An 18,889-nucleotide genomic window follows, 5' to 3' on the forward strand; every position below is an offset into this window, starting at 1 on the left:
CTGCCAGGCTGACCTCAGTACGTCAACAAGCAGTATAACGTAAAGATAAAAAGGAGGGGTGGGTGCTGTGAATCACAGAGAAAAGGATTCTACGGTGAGTACAAAAATCCTATTTTCTCTTATATTCACCGACCGACACAGCTCCTCTCTTAGCCATTGGGACATCCCCAAGCAGTGCCAAACGAAGGGTGGGAAAACAGCAAAGAAACTTCATCCACCATGGAAAGTGGGAACTAGTGAAACTTTACCCACAAAAAACAACAGTGTGTGGAAAAAAACACCACAAAAACCAGGGTACACGCAATAGGATTGACTACCCATATCCGCATCAAAAACTGCGGAATGTAATGCAATAGCGCATTAACTTAACGGAACTGTTTTTATCGAAAAACCAGGAAAAAAGGAAATATATATTGCATATTCAATTGCAACTATATGGCCGCCTGCAAAACTTTGCGGGCAAAACAGGCATTAGCCGATGACATCTACCTTGTAGAACTTGGTAAACGCGTGGACAGACGACCAGGTCGCCGCCTTACACACCTGAGCGACAGACGCTTGGTGTCAAAAGGCCCAAGACGTTCCGATTGCCCTTGTGGAGTGGGCCGTGACCAGAAAGGGGGGCACCTGCCCCTTCAAGGCGTAGGCTTTTACTACAATCTGTCACATCACCGCAGCAATGCCAAAACTGGAACCAATACCTTGGTAAAGACTCGGGGGGCTGATGCCAGACCAAAAGGAAGAGCCACAAACTGGTAGTGGGCTCCCCCAACTGCAAACCGCAGAAATTTTTCATATGTGTTTGTGCAGGTATGCATCCTGGATGTCTAAGGATGCCAGGGAGTCCCCTTGATGGAGTGCAGGGACTACTGAGCGAACTGATTCATTCTGAACTTCTGCACTTTTACAAAGTGATTGAGGGCTTTTAGGTCCAAGATTGGACGTACCCCTTCCTGCATGGGAACTACAAACAGATTTGAGTAGAATCAATGGAAACGTTCCGATTCCAGAACCGGTACAACCACCCCGCGATTCAGCAGGTCCCTTACTTCCCCCAAGAGGGACTCCTGGCGAGCCGGGGATACGGGTATGCCGGAGGGGAAGAATCTGTTTAGTGGCCAAGAGAGAAACTCTATCTTGTAGCCTGTGTAAATCAGATCGCAGACCCATTGGTGGGATAACCGAGAGGACCACCAGTCTGCAAACCCCCGAAGGCGACCCCCCACCGGAGACATGGGTGGGGGCAAACCTTCATGCGGTAGCACTTCTATTCGCAGGCTTGTGGTTCCAGGGACGTTTTTGTCCGTCCGTGGTCGTCCTGTCAGCCTTAGGGTGCTTTGTCGAAGCTCCGGGTGGATAAAAAAAGCCGCTTGTGAGCGGAAAAAGAGGGCCCTTGCCTACGGCGTGGCTCCTTAGCCTCCCTGGCCTGTGGGAGTAGGGTACTCTTACCACCGGTGGCAATTTTAATAATGTCATCCAAGGAGGCTCCAAAGAGCCGGTCGCCAAGGAAGGGAAGATCCGTCAGGGCTTTTTTGGATGCCTGGTTAGCAGACCAGCATTTTAGCCAAATCAGGCGCCTCAGCACCACAGCTGACACTGTAGCCCTGGATAAGAGATGGAGAGTACCCAGGGCCGCATCACAGACGTACTTAAGGCCTTGCACTAGTTGCTCTGCTAGTTCCATGCAGACAAGAGAAGCTTCTTGCTCTCCCAATTCACGGTGCAAACGTTTTGCCCACTCAGTCAGCGTCTGCGACACCAGTGCGGATGCCAGTACTGGTCGCACGGCTGACCCCACAACCGTAAACAAGGAATGAGTCACTGCCTTGGCCTTCCTGTCCGTGGGATCCTTGAATGCAGGCGTCCCCTCAACCAGGATTGTGGTTACTTTATTTAACCTGGATACGGGGGGGGGGGGGGGTCCACGAAGGCTCTCCTTAAAAGGGTGACGCACCACTATGTATTTGGGGACCATAAAGTTCAGTTGCGGGCGACCCCATTCCTTGTAAATGAACTTGTCAAAATAAGTCAGATACGGGAACACCTTAGGTGAACGTGCTGGCTTGCGGGACCCAAAAGGGACCGGTACATCAGCAGAGGGATCTGCTGGCTCCTGAATCTTCAGGGTATCACGCACAGCTGTGATAAGTGCTCCAACAAGCGATTTGTCGTGCACGGACCCGGACGGGGACTCATCCTCACTCACCAATCGGTACTGGTCAGCGTCGTCTGACAAGACAGAACAGGGGTCACCAGCCTCAGCAGGACCCAAGTCTGCGTCAGAGCTCTCCCCAGAGGATGGGAGTGGCAGGGCCCGCTTTAGTGCACCTTTCTTCCCATGCACCGCCTCCATCTTGGCAACGAACGAATTGAGGACCGCCGTCAGGGTGTCCATGGGCACTGCGCAGTCTGCAGGTGACCTGGTTGCAATTGTCTGAATTTCAGGGGAAGAAACACTAGTTTCTGAAGCCATACTGACCCTACCCTGTCTGCCACCCGAAGGGTACTTAGGACAGTGACAGACCCACCCTCCTTGCTGTCGCTGGCTGAGGGGCTCTTTCCCGCTGGATTCACCACCCTGAGGAGTTATGCGTTATGCATCAAGCAGTGCCTGTAGTCCCTGTGGGCTCCCAGGTGCAGAGGAAGCAAAAGCTGTGTCAGTGGCAGCCGCTGCAAATAGCGCCAAACCGCTCTGAAGTGTGCTCAGGCTTCAATAAAATGGCCGCCCAGCGTCCAGTAAAAAGACATCAAACACAGGGAAAAAGGCTGTGAGAGCACATGAACACATGCTGCTGCTAGAGAAGACTGAAAAAACGTGTTTAGGCTCCCAGAAAATGGCCAGCAGTGTCCTGTATAGGAGATTACTAGGAAAATTGCAGCTGAAGCCCAGGAAAGCATGCTGCCCTTGCCCACACCTAAAATGGCCGCCAAAGCAGCTCCATGAGGTACAGGGAGAAAACGATGGCAGTGAACACAGCGAGGTACAAAACATCAGCAAAACTTCACAGACACCTTCCAGGGGCATGAAGAACAGGACCCAGGACACCGTGGCAAGGAGAGCTGTACTCACCAGTCCTGAAGAGCTGGGAGACATTCCATCACATACCCACTCACTGATCCGTACAGGGCAGCTGCTGGCCCGGCATACTGTGACGCAGACATCATTCGCCCGGTCATATGTATGCCCCGGATCATAAAAGCTCACTGACCACCTCTGGAGCTGAGGTTTTGTCGTGCCCTGCCGAGCGCGTAGTTGCAGCCTGCACACGCTCGATGGCCGGACTGGGGAGACTACAGGGATAAGGGTATCCAGCCTGTCAACCAGCTGGCTGTTGATAGTAGATCACAGGATCAATCATCTTGTGCAAAAAGTAATGCTTCTGCAGAAAAAAGCACAGACCAATGGGCCCGCAGGGTTCCTAGGTCCTTCTTCACTAGGCAAAATAAAACTGAGGTCTGCCTGCCAGGCTGGAGGGTTGTTGTCCAAGTGACCGACCCCTGGGCAGAACTAAAGCCGCGTACACACGGGCGGATTGTATGGCCTACTTAGTCCGTCATACAATCCGACGGACAGTCCGTCATACTTTCGAATGAACGGACTTGACCACACACGGATGCACAAACAGTCCGTCGAAAGCTTGCGCGATGACGTGTACAGCACGTACGACGGGACTAGAAATAGGAAGTCCAATACACAGCAATGCAACTTTCCGCCGTGTAAATCCTTTCTGAGCATGCGCCATTCTTAGTCCGTCGAACTAGCCTACTCACGAGCGGATTGTCCGCTGAAACCAAAGTATGACGGACAGTATTACGGAAATTCCGAAAAATTTAGTACGCCAGACTGCACGCTGAAAAAGTCAGCTGAAGCCCACACACGAGCAGACTGTCCGCTGAAATGTGTTTCGACGGACTAAGTTGGCCATACAGTCCACCCGTGTGTACGCGGCTTAAGAGTTCTGAGTGTTGTGTTACAACTAATGCCTAGTATCTCCTAGTAATAGGGCAAACAACCCAATAGCTAAGAGAGGAGCTGTGTCGGTCGGTGAATATAAGAGAAAAAAAGTTCAGTTTTAAAATGAGAACAGCTATATCATCATCCTGAGCTATTGTCTTTAAATCGGATGGAGCTCCACTTTAACCACTTTCAGACCGGACCAATTTGCTGGTCAAAGACCAGACCACTTTTTGCGATTCGGCACTGTGTCGCTTTAACTGACAATTGCGCGGTCGTGCGATGTGGCTCCCAAACAAAATTTACGTCCTTTTTTTCCCACAAATAGAGCTTTCTTTTGGTGGTATTTGATCACCCCTGCGGTTTTTATTTTTTGCGCTATAAACAAAAATAGAGCGACAATTTTGAAAAAAACGCATTATTTTTTACTTTTTGTTATAATAAATATCCCCCAAAAATATATAAAAAAACATTTTTTTCCCTCAATTTAGGCCGATACGTATTCTTCTACATATTTTTGGTAAAAAAAAATCGCAATAAGCGATTATTGATTGGTTTGCGCAAAAGTTATAGCGTTTACAAAATAGGGATAGTTTTATAGCATTTTTATTAATAATTTTTTATTATTTTTTTTTACTAGTAATGGCGGCGATCTGCGATTTTTATTGTGACTGCGACATTGTCGGGGACCCATCGGACATTTTTGACACATTTTTGGGACCATTGTCATTTATACAGTAATCACTGCTATATAAATGCAGTGATTCCTGTGTAAATGACACTGGCAGTGAAAGGGTTAACCAGTGGGTGGCAGTGTAGGGGTTAAGTGTTCCTAGGGGCGTGTTACTAACTGTGGGGGGGTTGGGCTTTCATTTAGTGTACACTGATCTCTGCTCCAATCACATGGAGCAGAGATCAGCGTCACTAGTTGCTAGGCAGAATGGAAAAATGTTGTTTACACAGCATTTCCTCCATTCGGCCGTTCCGTGAGACGATCGGGGACTCACGGGGGTCCCGACCAGCGCGGGAGCGCGCCGCCGGCGGCGCGCTCCCGATGGCAGGGCGGCATCGAATATTGGATGTACCTGTACGCCAATATGCCTGCCCGTGCCATTCTGTCGACGTACATCGTCGTGCGCTGGTCGGGAAGTGGTTAAGAAACTGCCTTTAACGGTTTTAAAATCTCTTCTACGTTTACTTCGTTCTGGGGAGAAATATGCATACAACGAGACCCTTGCCCTGTTGTAAAAGATATCCCCATCAATCTCGCTTTTTGTAATGCAGGTACCTTATTATAATTAAGCAACTTCACAAGCAGGGGCCTAGGATACCAATCTTTTAGCGGGGCTCTAACTGGGACTCTGAGCTCTATCATGAAGAGTGGTGAAAAAACCTTTTCTCCAAATATGTCTTTAAACCATTTCTCAAGAAAATGTATGGGGTGAGATCCCTCACTGCGTTCAGGTAAGCCCAGTATCCGTATGTTGTTTCTACGTAATCTGTTTTCTATTTCATCGAGTTTTGATGCCTGCCACCCTATTTGTGCTTTCATTACTTTCATTTCTTGTTTCAGTGGGTTGACATCGTCCTCCACTGCACTTAACCTTTCTTCGACTGCTACTGTCCTTGCTACAGTTCTTTGTAATTCCTAACTTATTGACATCAATTCTTCCTTAATTCCCATTAGTTGATCACCGCTCACTGACCCTCTGCATGTGTTTACTGCAAGTAGTACTTCTTTCAGAGTTTTTTCTTCCTCCCCCAGCAAAGCACCACCTGGGGCCGCAGGAATCGCAATGGGGATCGCCACGGACACACCTGCCGGCACTTCCCCTAGGTTTTCCCTCACATGTCCCTTTCTAGTTGATAGTTTTGGGGCTGACAAATCCCGATCATGGCTTCTCCTATCCGCTGGTACTTCCATTGGAGTTTTTGCCTGCACTTGTTGATGTAGATTCCCTTTGCAGGATTTGCTGATGTATGGGCATACCAACCTAACTTAGCCGCTGCGGCTGAAAGAGTTGTACGCGAGCCCCCGGACTCCATATTAGAGGGTTCCTCTGTTTTTTTGGAAGACATATTTATCCAATACCCTGGTCTCTTTAAACACTGTGTCCTCCTTCCTTTCCTCCGCACCAGCAACCAGTGAGCGCCAGCAACCAGTAAGCTGACCTGCAAGCTGCAGGGGTAATGGAAAGATGGTGGAATCCATATTAAATTTAAATACCCAAAAAAGAGAAATCCTTCCACACTGTAATAACAATATTTTCAAAGTTTGTTTCTCAACAAATGGTTAATACAGATTTAAACTCAACCTTTACTAGCAGGGAAAAGTACAAACTTCGTTTCACCACCTCAGTTTCACCACCTACTTGTCTTACCACATTACGCTGCTACACCACTCCAGCTGATAACCGCAGCCCCAGGGAACCATCCAGCATACAAATCGGCTGCTCTTCCGAAAATCTCCAAAAACCCACAGGGATTTCTAGCTGTGTTCGGGCTCAGCTCTCCTCTGCACCTTCTCCTCTCTCCCCCCGTGGCTCCCAGAGCCGCCGCACAGAGTCTCGCTGAAAATGTCTCGTGAGACTTCACGTTAATTCAGTCCTACGCTGTGTGCGCTGTTCACTGTTATCTCCTAGCCCCTCTAATTTCTCAGTGAAAGTAGGGTTGGAGTAGGCGAGCAAAGCAGTAACCACAGCACTTGAGACAGCAAGCATGGGTGTCCTAATTCGCTCCACCAAACTGCACATGTCGACTCTCGGGAAGCGGTGGGGATGGAGCGGGAACAAACCGCACGCACCCTCTCACATCTCGCACCTCACAGACACCTGCGCTTGGTCACGTCCCTCTGATATCAAAAATTTTACTTGCACATTGCAGATCAGTAATTCAAGATTTCTTGCAAGTATAGTGCCTATAAAAAGTATTGGCACTCTTTGAAAGTCTTCATGTTTTACTGTCATAGAACATTAAATCATAGTTGATTTTTTAAATATATTTTTTTATCCTTATAAATTATACCTTTTATGCAATGTGAAAAAAATGTATCTGAAAACTTAAAGATTTGCACAAAGCAGCCCGGATCCTCCTCTTTTCCGTGGCCCTGGCCCCTCCCAGCTTGCTATGGGGGCACCCGAGCCGAGTCACAGCTCCCTGTGTCCATTCAGACAAGAAGCCATGGCCCAGCCCTGCCCCTCTCTCTCCTGATTGACTGACTGATAGCAGTGGAAGCCAATGGCTCTGTGTCTCAGCCAATCAGGAGGAAGAGTCCCATAGAATGCATTAAGATAAAAAACCCTTCTGACTTTACAAACCCAAAAACATAGAAATAATCCCAAAATCATCACCAATGTAGCCAATTATTTCCAAAAGGCACGCAATTAGTTAAATGGAGATCACCTGTGTGTAGTAAAGGGGTTTCCAGCGACTGTAGTTTAAACACATTTGTCTGAAATGTTTAACTTCAGGTAAACATTACTGTGGCACAACCTACTCCATAAGGAGAAAACAACGCTCCAATAACTTCCATGATCAGGTGACTGAAAAGCACAAGTTAAGAAATTAATACAAAAAAGATTTCAAGTTGCTGAATATCCCTTGGAGTACCAGTAAATCAATTATTAAAGCCTAACTGAAATTCTGCTGAAAGACGCAAAGAGCAGACAGGCTTTATTGCACATTGCATATCTCTTCTGCAATATAATTCCCTTACCTGCCTGCGTTCTGTCTTCTCTGGCGCAGTACAGTGAGCCATGCATGCGAAGCTCAGCTTACAGTGCCAGGCTGGTGTCAGTGTCGGAATGACTATCTTCTGTGCATTGCACAGTAGTGAGGTCGCCCCCCGCCAGAGGCCCTGAAGACCAGATTTTTTAAAAAGATGCTGGCAAGGGAACACTGGACAGGCAAATAGTGCAAAATATATGAGTATGATTATAACTGCACTGTCCCTACCATGAAGGATCCTGCTATGGAGAGGATTTTCTACAGCAGATCAGGCCCTGGAAGGTTTGTGAGGATATAAAGTATAAGACATACAGCTAAAAACAGAAGAATCCCAGATGAAAACCTTATGCAATCTGAAAAAAAAAAGTTAGACGCTAAAAGAAGATATACATATGTACACCACCATACAATACTTTGTATTGGTGCACCAATATCTTTAAACTGTTTACTTTAGAAATCAGCTAATGAATGAGTTGAAATGTCCCTGCCCGCACGCTGTAGAAAAAGACCCTTGCTCTCTGTGGGAAAGCAGTGGTCTCCTGGAATCGGTCTGATATACCTGCTGCTGAGCCAGATCCATACCTCTCTATGTAGTAGGGAGCATGAGGTTCGCTGATTGTAGAGCTAGATGTCCGACTTGGCAGAGGGTGTGTGTTGGACCACCACAGACAGCAAGAGTCCTTCTCTGCAGCGTATTGGCAAGTGCATTCTTTTCTACTCTGGCTGTGTTTGCTTTCTAAAGAAATTGTCCTGCATGATTTCGAGCACCACTTGTTTTAGCGCACCAGGAAAGGATTTGGAGGATTTATACTGAAAGTGCAACTCTAGTTTAATGGTTGGGCTAAAGATTGTCAAAGCGCTGTAAAGAGCAGCTAGAGGGGTGCTACTACATTTTATAAGGGGCTTTGCTAGAACATCCCTCAATGTTAACACATAAAACGCTCCTAAAACAGGGCCACTTCCATTTTTTAAACAAACTCATTAATGTCCATTGAGGTGACAATCTAAAACACCTAGAAAACCAAGAATTACGTGTGAAAATAACTTATCAAATGCCAAAGTTGTAAGTCAGTAGGTTTACTTCTGTGAAGATTTCTCTATAAAGTGTGTTTTGATTCAGAGAGACAAGAAATCAAGATAAAACAATAAGGACAGTGAAAGATTCAAAGCAGATGCCACTTACATATGCACTGTACACAGTAAAGAAACAAGGGGTATAAATAGAACAGAGTTGAAATAGCACTGACAGATACAGCTGTGCACAGAATGCCTATGTGGCACACACATGTTCTACTTTACTCACTCGCTTGAGAAAAGTAGCAGTAAGTAATTGTTAAATGGAAGCAGTAAATACCTGAAGTACTCACAGCTGTAGAATATGGGTTGTGAACTCCAGTGTTTTCAGCCCAGCAGCCACATCCATACAGAGCGGCCTGTATACAAGACAATAGTAAACACTTAAAACCAAAGTCCAAGCCAAAATTATGCATTTCTAAAAAAATTAAAAATAAATTTTTTTTTAAAAAGGCATATATCTACATAAGTAATTAAATCAGTGGATGTCATATCCCACACAGCGGCACTCAGAATTGGAGGGGGAAGTATTAAGAACTGATCTTAACTGGTCTGTTAGTCTAATGCAGTGAACATTTTTACATGGGGGGTGAAGGAATGCCTTCAAGTTTTTGTTCTTTCATGGTCCAATAATAACTTAAAACGGTGATAAATAGCGGTAAAGCACTGCTATTTTTAGTGGCACCTTACCGTAGTTTTAGTAGCGCTTTTTAGCCACTAGCAGGGCACTTTTAACCCCGGCTACTAGCCGAAAAAGGGTTAAATGAGCCCACAAAGCGCCGTTACAGCATCACTGCCCATTGATTTCAATGGGCTGGGGCACTTTAGGAGCACTATATACACAGCTCCTAAAGCGCCTCAAAGATGCCACTTGCAGGACTTTTTTGAGCATCCTGCCAGCGCACCACTCCAGTGTGAAAACCCTTGGGCTTTTACACTGGAGTGAGAGGTGAGGCACTTTACACACATTTTGCAGGAGCTATTTTTAGCTCTATAGCACCTGTAAAGCACATCAGTGTGAAAGGGTCAAAATATTGCCATAATTCTGTAACTTGCACTGTAAATAGTACTGTTTGGATGTGCTATTTGAGCTTGCAGAAGTAAAATAGGATCTAACTAGTAAAATCCGTTTCCTGGAGTACAGAACAGGACAGGCTATTCAATCATTACACCTAGATTATATGCACAAGTAAGATTTTTTTATATTTAATACAAAATATAAAAATCTGTGTTGTGTTATATATTAAAATATATACCATTTCATATAAATGCATATAAAAAAGTGAATAGAAAATTAAGTGCAACAATAAACGCATAAATAATAGTGAAAAACATAAAAAATACCACATTTATCGGCGTATAACACGCACCCAAGTTTAGGAGGGAAGTTTAAGGTAAAAAAACTTACATTTTAAATGCCCATCATTGCAGAATGATCAGTGTCCATCTGCCGCCTTGCCCAAAATTGCAGCATGATCGTTTTTAAATGTTACCGCCGCTGAGATAGACAGAGCTGGATGTCCTGGTTACTCGGCTCCTCTCGCAGTCACCCCCCCCCCCCCCCCCCCGCCCCGCCTCCTATGATGGACACAACACTGGTCCAATGGTGGGACACAAATGCTAGGAGGCAGGACTGGGCGTGACTGTGAGCCGAGCTGAGCCTAGCCAAGTACACAGTACACTTGGCTCTGTCTATTTCGCCGGCGTCTGTTCCCTCCTTCCCCTCCGAGGCAGTGGTTCGGCGTATAACACGCACCCACAATTTTCCCCCCGATTTTAAGGGGAAAAAAGTGTGTGTTATACGCCGATAAATACGGTACATAAAAAGTCAAACAGTTCATAAATTAATCCCGTAAGAAAAAAGTGCAACAACAAAGTGCTCCGTGTGAAAAAGTGCCTTCAACGAGGAAGAAAAACAGCAACCCAGAATCGCATATAAAATATTCCTCTTCCAAATCACCCCTGTGCACCAAGCCACCAGCAACATTAAGCCACTTATCAGAAAGTTAGACCTCAAATTATAAGCGGTCTACCAGCGCTTGTAAGGATATATCCCAAGAATGGATGGATGGATGGTAATTGAACCGCCATACCCACAGCCAGTCACTTAAGCCACCACTCCACAGCAGATCATATTAAGGTAATCCACTGATCAATAAGGCAAATAACACATGAAAGAGGAAGGGAAATCGTTCATGATGTAGTAATAAAATATACTTCTTTATTATGAACTATAGTAACCAATACAGCAGCCGACACCCCAGTGTGCGATATGACGTCACCGCTATAGCACTGGAGCTTAAGCAGCTGGCTGTGAGAATGGTGGTTCAACTTCTGTCCATCCATTCTTGGGATCTTTCCCTATAAGTGTTGTTAGACCTTTTATAGTTTGAGGTCTAACTTTCTGGTAAGCGGCTTTCAGTGTCACTGGTGGCTTAGTGCACAAAGGTGATTTGGAAGAAGAATCTTTTATATATGATCTTGGGCTACCTTATGTTTCTTCATTGAAGGTTATTTTTCACACGGAGGACTTTGTTATTGCACTTTTTTCTTGCTGTACATTTATTCACAGCATTGTATGTATTTGATGTTTTAAGACAAGAGCAGCTGGACAGCAGCAAGTAGATCCACCCACCATGACGGGGAAGGTGACAAGGTGAAAATCCTGTTTATAGCTCCTGTAAATGACACACTTGACCAAAGTACTGGAGATTTTCTGGGACCAGAAGGTCAAGAAAGCCCACAGGCGCTTCCTCCATTGAGGAGTAGGGGCACCCCACCATAGTGAAGAGTCCTTGGTGCCAGTTTCGGCTGTCCTGGAAGGCCAGAAAGTCTTACAAAATTATGTTCCAGTCTTAAACTTCGCATTGGATGACTGAGAGGGATGAAAGAAACCCTTCCTAATCTCTGAAATAGAAGATCTACTGGCTGTGACACAGGCATTTTTCTTCTGGGGAGAGGAGGGTAATTTGACCCTGTGATATCCGTGATGTACTTATCCACAACTAAGGACAAGGGCATTCATAAGGATGGTATTAAAGAGGAAGTAAACTCTCCCACTCTGATGCTTCTTTTCATTTAGTCCATTATAATAAGTCATTATCAGACTATAGCCACTGTAATCCAGCCCAAATTGCATATTACTTATTGTTTAAAGAAACTTTAAAAAAACTTGTTTCCACAGTGGAGTGTATTTCCGCCCTTACATTGAGCACTTCCTGTACTGTTAACCAAGCCTCCTTCTCAATCCAACATTTCTATGGCAACCCTGCTTCCCTGCTCATAGCTTACTTGTTTATTTCATAGTATTTACTTGTGCCAATGTCTAATGTTTGCCTTTGTCAGACTTATCAGCTTCAGCTGATAAGACTGCAGTAATGGCTGCAGTTTAGAATGTATGTGAGGTCACATGGTCACATGGTGTGTAGAAGCTCTGAATGATTAGCAGAGTTCAGAGCTGTGCCTAGGAAGTCCTGATAATAGATAGATAAGACATAGAGAGTGTGCCTTAAATCAGGGGAGATCTGGGCATGCTCAGTGACTTCATTCTACAGAACAACAAGGATTACAACAATACTAAGCAAGTAAGGAGATATCTACAAGCAGTGATCATTAGGGTTTTTTATGCTGATTTACATGGGACAAAGTTGTGGGGGAGGGTTTACAACCACTTTAAGCAGTGCATTTTTTCCCCCTCAGAGAATAGGTTCTAGAACACCCCACTGCTGAGTTATCCTTTGTCTCTGCCCCCTACCAACCTCCCTGCACCACCCCTTTTAGAGAACACAATAGAACCCCCCCCCGCCCCCATCAACAATGGACTCCCAACAAAAACAAATCCTTTTCTTTGATGTAGATCAGAGGACACAGAGCCATAGTAATAACTATGTGGGTTATATTGGCATATCAGTGCTGGACACTGGCACGCCCCTTAAGGCGTGAACTTCCCCCTTATAACCTCTCCCATTACTGCGAGTCCTCAGTTTTGTAGCCAAGCAATCAAAGTGTATAAGAAGAAGAAGGGAGTGACCTCTGTGTCCCCTGATGTGCATCAAAGAAAAGGATTTTACAGGTAAGCTGTTTTAAAAATCCTATTTTGTTTTCTTACATCAGGGGACACAGAGCCATAGTAATAACTATGTGGGATGTCCCATAGCAATGCCAACTGAAGGGGGGAGACAGAATCAAGGAAACAGGAGACCAGATGACTGATACTGCAGCCTGCAGTGTATGCTGTGCCCAAAGTCAATCTCCTCATGACCTTTAATATTGATTTGAAAAAAATAGAGACCTGATGATGCACCACCCAAGAGGCACTAATCGCCCTGGATGAATGTGCTCCTAATATGAGAAGGAAGAATTTTCTTCTTTAAGCTGAAGCTTGATCAATCACTTGACAAATCCATTTGCAGTCGCCCTTAAATAGATTCTGATCGCTTTTACTACATCAAAAGACTGTAGTGCTTTCTCTTCTCCAGATTAAGAATAATATCTTGGTTTAAATGAAAACCCGTTACCACCTTTGGTAAGAATTCAGGATGAGGACATCAAACCACCTCATCCTTATGCATGATGAAATATGGTTCTTACAACATAGCCGTTAGTTCCAATACTCTTCTAGCAGAAGAAATGGCAAGCAAAAAAGATAATCTTTTTTGTCAAAGAACCAAGAGAATTTCTGGTAAGGTTCAAACGGCTGATTTAACAAAGTCGACAAGACCCATTTTAAATCCTAAGGATTTAGAGGTGCCCTGATAGGGGTAATAAACCGTGTTACCCCCTGAATAGCTACACACCAACAGTGGGAAGCAAGATGCCGTAGGAAAAGACATCGTCACGGCCTGGATCTGGCTCTTGATAAAAGTCAAGGCCAGCTTTATTTCAGATCCCATATGCAGGAATCCTGCCTATTGACATACTTCCTGGGATGCCAACCTATGCCTTCCAGATTCTATAGTAAGTGATTCTGGAAGCCGGCTTACTGGCATTAGTCAAAGTAGGCACTACTGAAGGAGATCACCCACAATCTTTTATAGAGTGGGATTCAACAGTCAAACCTGTTAAACTCCTTGTCTGTAAAGTAGGATGAAATACCAGACCCTGTGCAAGAAGGTCTGGCTATAATGGCAGAGTCCAAAGGACTTCAACTGCCCTCCTTTATGATCTTGATAAATTAAGATCTTCTGGGACCCGCTGGGGCCACCAGAATCACTTCCTTTTGTTCCTGCTTAATCCTGCGGAGAAGGCGCGGAAGTAGCAGAGCTGGAGGAAATGCATAGATCAGTGAGAACTGATCCCTTGGAAAGACTAATGCGTCTGTTCCGCCTGCTAGCGGACCCCTTGTTTGACAAAGTTGTCGACCTTATTAATGAATCTGGACTCGAATAGGTCCATGTCCGGAGTACCCCATTTGACATATTGCTCGGAAAATGTCAGGATGAAGAGATCATTCTCCCGGAAATAATTGTTGGCGTCTCAAGTAGTACGCCTGAAATATTAAAATTGCTGATAGGCAAGGAGTGTTGTGTTTTGTCAAAGCTAGAACATTATTCACCTCTTTTTGGGCTGCACAACTTCTCATGCCTCCCCTGGTGATCGATGTAAGCCACCGCCATGGCTCTGTCAGACTGACCACCAAGATTCTATGGCCAGATGTACTGCCTGAAACTTCCAACAAAGTTGATAGGCAAGGTCCTCTAACCTGGACCATCTTCCCTGGACAGAATCTTCTTCCAGGGCTGTTACCCAGCCTAGAAAGATGGCATCTGTTGTTAACACCTTGCAGGATAAAGATTTTCCCTCCTGCTGGATAACCACCAATTTAGGCTTTGACCCATGTTGGAATCCAAGTGTATTGGAAACAAACAAGGCCTGAATCCTCTTTATTCCAGACCAACGGGATGGCGTCTTGAAGCAGTATTTGAATAAAACTGAGCGTAAGGGACGGCCTTGAAGGAGGCCACCATTTCCCCTAAAATTCTCCTGCAACCAAAATGAAAGAATGTTCCTTTCCTGATAAGTTGATCTAGTCCTACAATGGAACTGATTCACGTCTGGGGTAAGAATACCTTCTTCTGTATGGTATCTATAACCAGCCCCCAAGTAACCTCCTTGATGGTTTTAAGGAGACTCTTCCTAAGCTGAAATCTCTAAGTTGGATTCTCAGCCATCTACAGCTGAGATCAGACTCTGGTTTTAGACCTGAGACTGAATGATCTATTCAAAGTAGATCTTCTAACAGGCTAGGAACGCTATGCCTTGAGCCTTTAACCTGGCTAAAGAAGGTGCCAGAATCTTTCAGAACACTCGTAGTGCTATGGCTAAGCCGAATGGCAGTGCCACAATTGATAAAAATAATTTTATATTTCAAACCGCAGAGATTTCTGGTAAGCGGGAAACTTTGGCACATGGAGATTTGCAATTCCCCTCCTTGCAGGATAGACACAGCCGATTGAATTATGAAAGGATCGGATGTTTAAGTGCCGATTCAGGTCTCCGAGATCTAGAGTGAGTCTTACCTCTCTGCTTGGCTCTGGGAGCTTAGAAGGTTTGAGCCAAAAAACCCTGTTCCACTAAGGGAATCTCTGATATCACCGAGTGGGATAACAGCTGATCCAGAGACCAGAAAGAGACACTTCTCTTCTTTCTTTCTCTTTTTTTTTTCTTTGGAACCTTAGGAGCATTCTTTGAGGAGACTGACACTCTTGCATAAAGACTGACACATCATCAGCCCCAAGGACCCCACAGGCAGCACCCAAACAGGACCCGAACCCTGGACCCTCAGATCTTAAGCCGACTGGGCCATCCGGGCCCTTGAAACTCTAGATGTAACCTAGAGGAAAAAACAAAACAAAAAAATCGCAGAAATCACTCTGCTCTTAACATTGTTCCTGCCAGAATTTGAAAATCGCAGGACCTTTCCCCTCACTCAAACGAGTGGGGGTGCTCCTTCATGAGAAGGCCTTAGCATTCTGCTTCATGGGCTTTCTGCCCCAAGATCCTGGTGCTGCCCCTGTCGAGACCGCCTAAAGGCAGATACCCCAGGCATTAGGAGAGGCTGCATGATTAAAGCAGAATGGTTTGAACCTCCTTTATTGGTAAAGAGAGCTTTACCCCTTTTGGATGTACTTATCCACTCTAAATAGTCGTACCCCAGGAAGAGACACAGACTGGCATAGGGTTTTCACCTGGTGCTTTGGCTGATCAATATCTCAGCCATGGACCTCTGCAAAAATGCACTAGTCCAAGTATAAGTCATAGGGTTTAAACGATCAAGTCCTTCATAGCATCTGTGAGACACAGTGCATCAAATACACCAGCCCCTTGCCGGGCCTGCTGATCAGGCAGAACTTTCAGGTATCTCACACCTGTTCCTTAACCCCCTGGAGTCCACATTCCAATGCATTGGTGTGACTCAAAATGTGCTCCACAAAAACAGTGGAGCAGACTTTAAAGGGTTAATGGACTGAGCTACTCCAATTGCAGCCAGAACTGCAAAAGACATCTGGTCTTTAAAAGGAAAATCCAACCTTAGCTTGCTGGATCTCTTAACATCAGTGCATTATCCACTGGACATGTGAGACTCTGCTCACTGAGGTGATTGCAGCATTAATATCTGGAACCTCCCATTTCTTTCATAGAAATGTTCCCATTCAGAATATATAAGTGATGCATGAATATGAAACATCCCCAGGTGGGGGAGGTTCAAATGAACCCTATTAGAGGTAGATACCTCAAGAGCCTGTGGCAGGCAACAAAGGGGTTAAGTAAGGAAGTAGACAAACACCTGACTTGTGCGGCTACTCCCTCTCTGTTAGGATCCTCTGAAGAGGAAAAAGACGTATCTTCCAATATTTGAGAAGATCTACCTGATCCCCAGCCTCCTGCACCTCAACAAAAGGGCCCAGAGGACTAGATGGGAATCTGCTATGTTTAGTCCTACTATGGAGAGACATCATAGAAATAATCTTTTAATGGTAGGAGAAAAACCTGTTTGTATGAAATACAGGGACAGAAGTGTTCTAACCTTGACGGCTTCATCTGACTGGCCGTATTTTTCTTTTCACCTCTCGGGGGAGGAAGACAGACATTCTTTTGGAAGGGTTTTTAGTTTGTTGTATACAATTAACCCCTTAGAACCCTTTATCACTTGTAGCTTACAGTACAAAGCAGAGGAAGTACCAGCAAAAGAATGTTTCACTTGCTAGGCTATAGTACAGTACAATAACTGCTATTAGTCCTAGCTATACAGTACAATGTTGCCAAAAGGAAAATGCCTGTCACCAAACCTGACCAGTAACCACTCTGCTCTGTCCCTCCACCGCTAGGCAATAGCTTATCTTGCAGAGCTCTAACTACTCCCTATATGTGTGGCCGCTATCTGACGCAGTTTAGCCACGCCCCGTGTGAAAACGCCACCCCCTCCTGTTTCATGGCGGGCGGAGGGGTAAATCCTCCGCTCGGCGAGCGGCCGCGACTTGCCCAAAAGTTTTTTTCTTCCTTTTTTTAAAGAAAAAGAGGCAGCTGGCTGGCATTCAAATTGATCAATCTGGTAGCCCAGGAAGTGATCAGAGCCCCCTTTCATACCTGAGGGTCTGAGCTGGCTTGAACGGTGAGGAGTGGAGCTTCTGCTGTTTCCAGCATCAGAATGGCAAGTGCGCAATACAGCCTCCAGTGGTGACACATAGACATGACAACACAATACATGGAAGGAGAGATGATCTCCCCTACCTTTCCTTGCAGCAGGGTTTGTCAGAGATAAAAAAAAAAAAAAAAAAAAAAAAAAACAATCTTCGCCCCTCATGGTAGGCGCCGAGACCTTGAAAGGAAACCTTCAGGAACAGGGGCACACTCAGGTAATCCCGCAATCCTGGACCTGCGAGAAGACCCTGCCAGTAAACTTTTATTGGCCTTACTACCAAAAAGTACTGGATCCCAGGGCCCAGCTCTTAAAGCATTTGCAAGCAAAACCTTGAGTCTTCAGATGATGAGGCCCGGGTACCATTCATTTAGTCCATTACAGAGACCTCAGAACGGATCCGGTCAGGATGGCTGGCCCTCAAAGGATTACTGCCCGTGGAGCTCAGTACAACACATCCTTACACATGCCCAACACCTTAGACACTGGCGATAAAACGGAGGAGTCCCAGTAATGGGAGGGGTTATATGGGGGAAGTTCACGCCTTAAGGGGCGTGCCAGTGTCCAGTACCTGATATGCCGACATAAACCACATAGTTATTACTATGGCTCTGTGTCCCCTGATGTAAGAAAATAAATAATACAAAAGAGGGGAAGGCGCACTGACCTAGTGCATTACCATAAAACAGCTTTATTTAAAAATAAATCAAATAGCAAAATGGCTACTCACAAACGAGTATTGATCAAAGGCAAAATCAATACAAATAGATCCATCGCACCAAACGTTTGGCGAATCCAGACCAGATGTCAGAGGAATTGGTAAATACCTCTACGGAAATGGCTAACGCGTTTCGGGAGTGACCACCTTTCTTCAGAGCCAAAAAGGGCAATGGTCTCTCGCTGGAGGCTACCGGTATATATATATATGGAAGCCTCTAAACCCATGTGGTCGGAAGGGTCATGAAGCTCCACCCCAAAAAATTCCCATTCACATATAGGGAAACATTTTCTAGTAAACACCTCCATGTAAAAGAGGGGGCGACTACAAGTGTCCCCTCTTTTACAAAAACACACGTGTGTGCACATACACACACATGTGTGGGTGTACATATGCACATAGTTCACTCTAATTTACTTATTATGCTATCTGTATACTCGTGCGGGAAAGAAGGACAAGGCTTTACCTTAGATTTACGCCAGTGACCACTCCGGCATTTTATTAGTTGATAACGAAAACCGCACCTGTATGTACAGGGAGGAAGTACTCGGTGATCGCTCTCATGTAGGCTGGAGCGCACCTAGTCCCATATAACAGGAAGTGCGGGCGGATATGCGTTCCACCCGCAACTTCCGGCCGCCCCAGCATGGACACTTCCGCTCAGGCGCACATCGAGGACGCCCTAGCACAGGCGTCCATCGGCATATCCTGCTCCACTCACGCTCCTGCGTGTAACCAGACCGCTGGAGCGCAAGCTGGAGCCAGGACCCGGAAGCAC

General features: G+C 45.5%; 1 protein-coding gene across 2 annotated transcripts in view; it reads right to left on the reverse strand.

Moving 5' to 3' along the window:
* The window catches only part of TASP1 (taspase 1), a 377,732-nt gene that overhangs the window by 141,187 nt on the left and 217,656 nt on the right, over window positions 1-18,889 (reverse strand). For both annotated transcript variants that reach the window (XM_077485912.1, XM_077485913.1), the window contains one exon: window positions 9,036-9,114. In XM_077485912.1, coding sequence (XP_077342038.1) covers window positions 9,036-9,114 — 79 coding nt within the window. The remainder of the gene's footprint in view (window positions 1-9,035; window positions 9,115-18,889) is intronic.

The sequence above is a fragment of the Lithobates pipiens genome, unplaced genomic scaffold, assembly GCF_037356315.1.
Source record: "Lithobates pipiens isolate NorthernLeopardFrog02 unplaced genomic scaffold, aLitPip1_a1.2 Scaffold_18, whole genome shotgun sequence".
NCBI classification, from domain to species: domain Eukaryota; kingdom Metazoa; phylum Chordata; class Amphibia; order Anura; family Ranidae; genus Lithobates; species Lithobates pipiens.